General features: G+C 40.3%; 2 protein-coding genes across 2 annotated transcripts in view; one reads left to right on the forward strand and one right to left on the reverse strand.

Annotated features, from left to right (window-relative positions):
- Window positions 1-8,194, reverse strand: part of LOC138011425 (transmembrane protein adipocyte-associated 1 homolog) — an 11,548-nt gene extending 3,354 nt beyond the window's left edge. The window contains exons 1-5 of the mRNA XM_068858407.1: window positions 7,851-8,194; window positions 5,649-5,784; window positions 4,145-4,243; window positions 3,389-3,461; window positions 1,013-1,095 (exon numbers count right to left, since the gene is read on the reverse strand). Of these exons, the coding sequence (XP_068714508.1) occupies window positions 1,013-1,095; window positions 3,389-3,461; window positions 4,145-4,243; window positions 5,649-5,784; window positions 7,851-7,966 (507 nt within the window). The 5' untranslated portion in view covers window positions 7,967-8,194. The remainder of the gene's footprint in view (window positions 1-1,012; window positions 1,096-3,388; window positions 3,462-4,144; window positions 4,244-5,648; window positions 5,785-7,850) is intronic.
- A 1,104-nt stretch (window positions 8,195-9,298) lies between these two features.
- The window catches only part of LOC138010467 (ly-6/neurotoxin-like protein 1), a 10,525-nt gene continuing 9,823 nt past the window's right edge, over window positions 9,299-10,000 (forward strand). Inside the window, exon 1 of the mRNA XM_068857441.1 lies at window positions 9,299-9,453. Coding sequence (XP_068713542.1) covers window positions 9,396-9,453 — 58 coding nt within the window. The 5' untranslated portion in view covers window positions 9,299-9,395. The remainder of the gene's footprint in view (window positions 9,454-10,000) is intronic.

A 10,000-nucleotide genomic window follows, 5' to 3' on the forward strand; every position in this document is an offset into this window, starting at 1 on the left:
TAATACGACCGAAAAAGAAATTTTCATTTTTCTTTGGATTTCAAAACTATGTTAACTAAACAGTAACTGATCGAGGTTTTAAGCCTTGATTAAAAAAAGGCACTTGTTTATTTGAACTGGAATTTTCCTGTTTAATGGTCCGCCATTACTAACTTTAAAAACTTGAGAGGGCTGGATTGGGGAGAAAATGACGCCAAAGACCCAATAGTTTAGGAAGGCAATGCGTGTGTACATGGCTGAATTAATATGCAGCACAGAGTTTCGGGCTTTCAAACTTTTAAACTCGTGTTTTGCATATATAATAAGCTGCGTTTACACCCCGACATTTTAAGGTAGTGAGTAAATGACGTCAATTTTTCCTAGATCCAACCCTATGAGGTCCAATCGGTCAGTTTGAAACGTGAGTAATGGCGGACTGTGAAATCCAAAACTTACACTCGAAGTAAATAGCCTTTGGATAAAAATCAAAGCTTAAAATTTTGCCAGTAAAGTGTTGAGCAATCACACTTTCAAAATCTGAAGAAGAAAAAAAGAAGTGATTTTTTGATCATAGTGGCACTTTAACGATAAATTTGACGACTCTGATATATAACTGAGTGCCGGCTTCATAGCTCAGTTGGTACAGCACTGCACCGGCATCCCAGTGCTCATGGGTTTGAATCCCGTTGAAGTTCAGGTGTTTGTACTATAAAGTGAATTTCTTAAATTGCAGCCGAATTTCACATTTAGCTTCACCTGCCATAATCAAAGGGTTGGAATAGTCAAAAAGAACTGCGCAAATAACACTCTCCATGCCCTTGCGCGCCGCTGCTGTTGCGGCAGTCAGCAAGCTATGGCCACCACTGAAACGATGAAAATGAAATCCCCAGTTGTTCGAAGAGTGGATAGTGCTATGCGCTGGATAAATCAATATTCCACTGGATAAATCAATTGGCTTCGCTTGTGTTTACCCGCTGGATAGTGATTTATCTAACCTTTTGAACAACAGAGGTCAGAGCAATACTAAACAAACCTGAGCTGATGAATATGCAATAGAACATATGGACGTCACACACAACACTCGCCGTACTCCTTTTCTTCCATCGCGCATGTTGCCTAGTTGGAGAAAAGATATAAAATCTTGGGATAAAGACCATGCGATGTCCCCGGCACGATCGGACGACAAACAATCTGGATCCAACCGGAAACAAGTCAAGCCTTAATTAAAGGGGTGTTTTACTAACTGCATGGTGGCGAGATAACTCGTATTGGTGGCGATTTTGATTGCATATTGGTGGCAAGTTCGCTGGTGGAGAGGGTGGCAAGTCTTCCTGATGAGCGAGATAATTAGATACCGTTTAACTGCCCACCGACTAGGCTCAGTCTCCAGCCGTGGGTGTCTGGTGGTGGGGAGGATCGCGGGCGCACCGAGACACCCACGGCTGGAGACTGAACCTACCCACCGACGCGACACCACAGTTTCTTTAGAAATTAACCCCTACACTGAACCCTCACCTTAGGTAATACAGCTTTTGTTCAGTTGTATAGTAACTAGACCCCTATAACGCCTAATCCGCATACTAGGTCTATGGGATGGCATTTTCAGAGACCAAGCTCTTCTAAAACACCATTCTTGATCCCAATGGTAAAAATAACTAAATAATTACGTTAGTCTTACGATTAGCAGATATGGAAACAATCCACAAATAGAGAGATTTGGAAAGCGTCAAGCTGAAATATTACTGTTTTGCAAACAATCCAAAAAAATTGTTTGCTTTCAGCTCATATTTTGCCAGTGTTAGAGTGGATTTCAATTGAGTGTCGTAAAACAAATACCAAAGTAATTACTTCGACCAATCACAGCAGTGCAAACTGCGCAATAAACCAATCCAAATTCGTAGGAATTCCATGTAACGGTTTGCTCAAAGAGCGGGAAAAAATCGCGCGTGCAAGTCGCGATTGGTTTTGGTTTTCCTTCTCATCAGAAAGATTAAGCATCACGTTCACGTAAAACGGCAAACGTCGGCTTGCTGTTTCACGTTTCACGTTTCACGCTTCACGTAAAATAGTGACCCACGGGAATTCGAGTATTTAGTTACTAAAAAGCAAAAAACAAAACTCGGAGTCTTTAGAAACACTGTTTGTACAAAAAGACGCTACATAAAATGAAAATCGTTACCCGTCAAATTTTGAGAGTTTTTCGATGAAGCAGTTTTGTCGGTCAAAAGAGTCAACGTGAGTTCATGAAGAAAATGGCGGCAAGGAGTCAGTTATGAACTATCTTTAACCATGAAACCTAATTTTTCCTCCTCAGTTTGGCATACCGGAAAATGGAGTTTATGTCTGCCTCCTCTTCAAAGCGAGTCTAAATGCCAAGTTTTTGTGATGGTAATTAGTTCCACTTTACAAATGAATGAAAGCTAATTTTCATGAGAAAAACCTCGCACTTAGACTCGCTTTGAAGAGGTCGCAGACATGAACTCGGAAATGACCTATTGCAATCGCGTAATTACATTTGTACTTTGACAGTCATTTGGAAATTGACTTCTCTTTCTTTATTTTAGGATGAGAGAATTTTCATGCTTTATGAGAGAAGCTGCCTGCTGTTTGTTTGGGAAAACATGAAAATTATCTATTCTTCCCTTCCACTCCTCCCTCCCTCTTTTCATGAAATGCTCGCTCCCCTTGACGGTAATGTTTTCCTCTGCTTTCCAAATTCAAGATGGTGGCCAAACATCGTTTTAACCCATTCATTCCTCAGGCACCCGAGTGTAACACTCTTTCATTCGCATTTAAGCCGTATTCAAACGCTAAAACTCCTGCCTTGTGTCGTCTTTGCGCCACTCGGCTATTTTCGTCCAAACCTATCCCGTAATACTTTTCCAGGCAGCCACAGGCAGCCCAAAAGATACTACACCTAGGATGCTCCCAATTGACAAGTAAAATGGCCTGGCATTAGACAGAGTGAAATCTGTTAAGTATCACTCCCAGGAGTCAATGGGTTAATTAATGGCTGGGGCAGCCTTTTTCTTAGGAGGGGGTACACCACTAAGAAATGGCGTAGCTGGTTGGTGACATTTTTTTTTTTTTTCGTAGAATACCAGGCCCCAGTTGTTCAAATCGGATAAATCAATATCCACTGGATAACTCAAATGGTTTTTGCTTGTGTTTATTCGCTAGTTAGTCATTTATTCAGTGGACAGCGCTATACATCGTTTGAACAACTGGGGCCAGAACTTTGTATTAGAAACCTACAGGTCTTCTTAGTGGGGTGCACACCCCCCGCACCCTCCCCCTAGATCCACCCCTGTTAATAAACAAGTTTACATGAACTGGGCGTGCAACAGCAAAGCGAAAGCACACCTGTACAATAATAATTATGGCAAGGTCACCTTCTGGTGATTCGTACCTGCCCATAATCCAAATATGATCACACTTAACTCCACTGCCAACAAGAAACAGCTAAGGAGTAGCCACAAAATCTGGGGGAAATTAACACAGAATAAAAATCTCCTAACGTCTTCATCATAATTTCTACCATTGCAAGTAAATGACCAACTTTATTGGCATTTATGACAAGGTTAAAAAAGATTTTTGCAACTGGCACAGATAAGAGTAACCCCGGAATGATGGAAGTATATCCAAACCACATGGATGGTTAAAACAGTTCAGAGGAAGAAGGACTTGGCAGGTCAGTGGTTTCGTCAGGTTTTTCCTCAAGCAAGCAAGCATTTCCAAGCAAAGATAGATCTACTAAGAAGTTTTAATTAAGTAAAGTACAATCGTCCGGGTGAGTGTAGTTCTGAGAAGGACTGTTTGAGATGACATTGACTGACGTTTCGACAACCTGAGTGGAAGTCATCTTCAGAGTCAAGTGATTTGTGTAACGTCAGTAGATACTATAAGAACTCCAGTCGTAGATGTCATTGGTCAACTTATTTGTGATGTTATTGGTCGACTGATATCATGTTGGTTTATCCATTGAATGGAAATTATTTTTGTAGTGGACAGGGATATCCACTCTTCAATCAAGTGGGACTACATGTAGGTCTTCAATACCACAGCTGCAGCAGTAACCTTATACAGTAAATAGAAGAAACATGTCAAGAGACAATCCACGGGAATACTATTGACTTCTGTTTTTTTTAGCATTGGGGTGTTGTACCTTAGTTGGCAAAGCATCCTTGTATCTCTGATGGAGCATGGATGACAAGAACATTGAAACAAAACAACGTGAAATTCCAACAAAGCATACAAGAAACACCTTGAAAAAAGCACAGAAGTTAGTCAAGATGAACACCAAAAAATATAGAAATAGAATAATGAACTGTAGATTACTTATGAATGATAGAAGGCATGAAAATTATTCATATATTTGAGCTGAGAACATTTTCAAAAATACATGAGTTGAAGATCCATTCACTGAATCGCAAGCTATCAACCAGCTTGGCTTGGTTGTTGGTAGCTTGATAACAGGTGTCTGACATTTTCAGACTGCAAACTGCCTACAAATAGCACTGACAAACATTATTTAAGTCTGAGCACCCATTTCAAATAGCACTGATAAACATTATTTAAGTCTAAGAACCGATTTTAAAATGGTTAGCTTTCGATAATTGTGACTTAGGGTTAGTTTGCAGTCTGCAAATGTCAGACACCACTTGATAACTCAGTTGGGAAAACAGTGGAATGCAATCTCACGTTCATTGGGTTGATCAGCTCTGTTCAAGACTGGATTTTTTTTCAGGCTTTCTTCAGAGCTGCACTCATGTATAAATATTACTTACGGTAACCATTTTTCGTCATTAAAAATTAAGCTTTCTTTTTTGTAGTTACCTAGATACCTCAATAACCGCAGTCATCTATCATGATACGTGTTGTTTACAGTTGCCTTACAGGGGTGATGCTGTAGCAATTTAGGTGTTGATCAAGGGTCATTGATTCAGGTTTATTTCATTTATTTGTTTTCGAAATATGTCAGTGAAGACCAGGCATGAGAAATAGGCCATTTCCGAGATCATGCCTGTCTCCTCTTCAAACCGAGTCTAAGTGCGAAGTTTTTGTCATGAAAATTAGTTTTTATTCATATGTAAAGTAGAACTAATTACCATCACAAAAACTCCGCACTTAGACTCGCTTTGAAGAGAAGGCAGACATTAACTCGGAAATGGCCTATTGGTTTGTAGGCATGAGTAGGTGTGAAATTGAAGTTTTTAATCAGCGCTAGGCTTGACAATCATGCCTTACAGTAGCTGTGACAGTTGGCAGGTATGTCTTTGCTATAGCCATAATGGCTTGAACAGGTTAAAGGGAGAGGGCCTGAGTACAAGTATGCCCTAATTCTTTATGGAATCTGCTGCACTGAATCAAAATGAAATGAATTGAATTCGAGTGACAGTAAAGGAAATAAAATAAGGTGCAACAAGACAAACTGAGGTGAGGTGAAATAGAGTAATATGAAGGACACTAAAATTTGCTACACTGGAAATGGAATAAGGATTAAATGAGATGAGCTCAAATTTGACACACTAAAATGACTATGACGTAAAGTGAAGTGGAGTGAAGTAAAATGAAATTTGGCACAATGAAATAAAGTAAAGTTTGAAAAAATGGATATGAAATATTTTATTAGCCACACCGGTAATATGTAAAAATTACGGCAACCTTACCATAAAGGACACTGTTTTGACAATTGGACATTTAATTTTGTGCAGTTTCACTTGAGCTGTCCCAATTTTGTACATTAGAAACACTAGGAACAGGAAATTGGGGACCAGAAGAATGACATCAAAAATCTTGATGGCACTAATAAAAAACCAAAAGTGGAGAACTAGTTAGATTTCAAATCCTCATATGCAAATACTAGAAAGTTAACAGTGACCAATGCTTCTCCAAAATAAGCGAGTAGGAGATACAAGAAGGGAGAGCATACATGAAATGGAAAAATTTAAAAAAGACTGAAGGTAAGAGCACTTGAAAATCTGTCTATTGTCTCCACCTCACTCACCTTCCCGGCGTTGCTAAAAAGTGGGTGACAGTGGGGTTAGGGTTAGCCTAACCTAGATGTAGGTTAGCCTACCTAGGTCTAACTTCGGTTAGCTAACAAACATCTACAATCTCAGACAAAACTGTTGAGACAGTAACACAAATTCGCCTTCATTTTTAAACATCCCTACTTACTCTCCCCTTCCCACTCCCCTCCCCCCCTCAGTCAATGTTGCTGAGTATCGTCATATGTTCTACAGTATATTTCTGCCCAAGAGAAATCAACATTGAGGTTGGGGGAGAGGGAAAAGGGCAGGTTGCAAGCAGTACATTTGGATAACTTGTTGGAGTACCCAAAATGTTCTTTTGTCTCAACATGTTTTGTCCGAGATTGTAGGTTAGGCTAACCCACGCAATTATCTTTAACCCTGAACACTTATTTATATATTTGTAAAAGGATGAGAGATTGTAACTCTCATTGGCATAATTTACACAATGTGAACATTTCTCTAATATTAAAACTAAATAATAATTTCCCTGCTAGCAGAGGTCTCTTTTCTGTTGTGTTCGCTGCGCTGACAAGTACGGGAAAAGACACCTCTGCCACAACCAAATGCTCACGTGATACTTCATGTTGTGTGGGATCACTTAACAACAGCAGAATTACTGTAAAGGAATGAGCGGGACACAGCAGGCTTAACCCTTTCAGCCCCGTGGGGTTCCCCATTAACGAGTAAAATCGTCTGCCATTAGACAGAGTAAAATCTATAAGTGGCACTATTGGGAATTAAAGGGTTAATGGGGACATAGTCTTTGAGTGAATCCAGCTGTTGTTAATCCTTTCAGCCCCGTGGGGTTCCCCATTGACGAGTAAAATCGTCTGGCATTAGACAGAGTAAAATCTATAAGTGGCACTATTGGGAGTTAAAGGGTTAATGGGGACATAGTCTTTGAGTGAATCCAGCTGTTGTTAACCCTTTCAGCCCCGTGGGGTTCCCCATTGACGAGTAAAATCGTCTGGCGTTAGACAGAGTAAAATCTATAAGTGGCACTATTGGGAGTTAAAGGGTTAATGGGGACATAGTCTTTGAGTGAATCCAGCTGTTGTTAACCCTTTCAGCCCCGTGGGGTTCCCCATTGACGAGTAAAATCGTCTGGCGTTAGACAGAGTAAAATCTATAAGTGGCACTATTGGGAGTTAAAGGGTTAAGTCACACATATCATGGGGCATGCGGTTTGAAGAGTGCTGTCCAAGACTGTGGATGGCAGTTGGATCAAAGTGAGTTTTGACCCATGGCAAAGGCCTCTTTTCCCTCTTTTCTCGTCAGCCCAGCGAACGCAAAAGAAAAGACAGCTCTGGTAGTGGGGAAAATAATAATGTACTGTAGTGATAGTTTTGTTTCTTTTACAGCTGACACTGAGGAAGATCTCCAAGGTTTTCTTTCCAACTAACCTGTGCTCAGGAGAGTCAAAAACACTGTCCCCCACTCCGTGGATTACTCACTGAACCCATGGACCACGTAACAGACCACCATAATTTTGGGTTGGAAGGATGGAGTACATTACAGCATACGAGATGATGCCCAAAGGGCTTTTTTATATTACCAAATTGGGTAATCAAAATATTCAGAAGATTGTCCATTCAGTACGTTGTATGTGATTAGAACAATCTTAAAGTTCATTCTAGCTACTATTAATAGCCAGTGAAGCTAAGTGAAGCTAAGGTTTTGAAGGTGTTATACAAGAGGAATTAGTGTGCTCCCATTACCATCCATGCTGAAATGTTCTGGATTCTTATCTATATACCTCATCTGTTTGGTATTTTGATATCTTCAATAGCAAAGAAGAATGGACTAGATATGGAGCGCTTACAACTTAATGTATACCTGCGATTTATGTTCCCGTACAAAATTATATGACAAGGCCCATCCTTGATATCATCCGCAGGGACTGAAGTCGTTGATGCAAGTGCACGAAAAAGATTCGTGTGGTTCGAATTCATAATATTTGATGCCCTTCCTATTCAATGCAGTGCAGGGTTGTTTACAAGGCACTTTGCCTTGCTATGCGGCTTCTTATGACGTTTTGCATTACATGCAATAGATTCCTGCAAAAATCCACAAACACCCATAAAATGGCTTCCGTATTCTATTCATCGTTCCATAAAAATCGAACAAGGAATTCCTCATCTTGAATCAGACGGGTTTTCATTTTCTCCGAAAAATCGCGTGATTCGGGCTCATTTCTTCGCCGCCAGAATCTTTCTCTTTTTGTTTTTTTGCAGTGCAACCACAGGCAGCCCAAGCTCATTGCATTGTGGGAAGACTGTGAAAAATGGGATATTTGACAATTAGACTTGTAGCCCGCAAGGGCTACGGGTCAATAGCCCATGAGGCCAAGCCGAATTGGCTTGAAGGCGAAGGGTCTAATTGTTTTAGTATCACCCAACTAGTCGAACAGAAAAGGCAATAATAAAGTTAGCAAATGCAAGTTGAAGAAGTATTTATTTGGGAATAAAACGAAAGAAAGCGTCACGCCTTTCGCTACTCAAGGACTATAACTAATAGTCCTCTTGTAGCGTAACCAATCAAAATGCAGGATTTGCATTAGTCCACTAGTTGCGGGCTACGGGTCTAATTGTTAACTAACAAGAGGGACTGTTGGGATGACATTGACTGACATTGACATAATATTGACGACAACCTGACCGGAGGTCATCTTCAGAGTCAAGTGGGAATTTGTGTACCGTCAGTGAATCGCATGAATACTCTGGTAAGGGCTGTAGATGTTGAAAAGCCGTAGCTATCAAGCTAGTTCACAGGCACCCTACTTTTAAGGATGTGAAAGAAACTTAACAGACAACAAACTTAACAGAAAATGATTATTACAGTGTCCATAGGGTAAACATTTGTATTTTCCTATTTGAAAGTCCACGTTTAAAAAATGAGGCCTTAGGCCTCACTCGAACTTGGAATCTAGTCCCTTACTAGTTTACCAACAATTACTAGTCCCTTACTAGTTTAACCGTAAAGTAGCCGGGAGCGAGGAAGCGTTGGTTTAAGTGGACGGGCATTCTGCAATTACTCCAAATGTTTTTTTTTTATTGAAACAAACTGATAATGAATTACGGGAATGTATGCGGATTTCGTAATTCCTATGTCAGAAGAGGCATCAACAAGTTAACCAACAGTTACCGCCTACCGCATGAATCACAAATTGAGGTTCGCCATTCAAAGAATCGTATTTCTTATGCTCTTCACATCGGGGATGTAATTTAATCATGTCAACCCGTTGTTAACGCTTTAGTTTTTGCCAATCAACAACAGGGATGATGCTCAATAAATATTTGCGCATCACATGAATAACGCCATTACAGCCGCACCCACTTCGATTTACCACTGCACTTTTTACAGCCTGTTTCAAAAGCAAACATGGAATTCCTGCCTCTCTTGGTACTCGCTTGTATGGCCGTTTGCTTCGTACCGCAAGGTAAGTCGATTCGTAAATTTTAACTACGACAGAAAATCACAAAAATATTTTTAAAAATACGTGGTCAGTGAGAGTTCGATTCAAGATTACTACAGCAAGAGGTCGAGACGATTACAAATATGGGCCGCGACCAAAGAAATTTTCACAAATCAGCTTTACTGCAAACACCGAAGTAACAACAGAATTTTCACCAGCTTTTTATAAACGGTGAACTGATAATAACATCTCACACTATACATTCTTGGAGCGCCGAGCTCTAATTGATGGATGACCAGGGCAAGCCATTGACGACCACGTGGAAAGATATATCAACGTTTGGCTTTTGAATCAATTCAGAGGTTCTACCTATCTGGGGCTTTGGATAGCCTTTCCAGCGTCCCTAATGTATAGACAACTCTTTATTTTAAATTATCATTTCGTGGCTCATTCAATCTGGCGGCAGATCTGTCTTAGTGCAAAGATCAGGTAACCTTATAAATCTCTCACGTCGCGTTCTATGGTCAAATTCTTCGGTAAAGGGATCGATCCACGAACATACACGTCTCTC

Source organism: Montipora foliosa, chromosome 7 (genome assembly GCF_036669935.1).
Source record: "Montipora foliosa isolate CH-2021 chromosome 7, ASM3666993v2, whole genome shotgun sequence".
Taxonomy (NCBI): Eukaryota; Metazoa; Cnidaria; class Anthozoa; order Scleractinia; family Acroporidae; genus Montipora; species Montipora foliosa.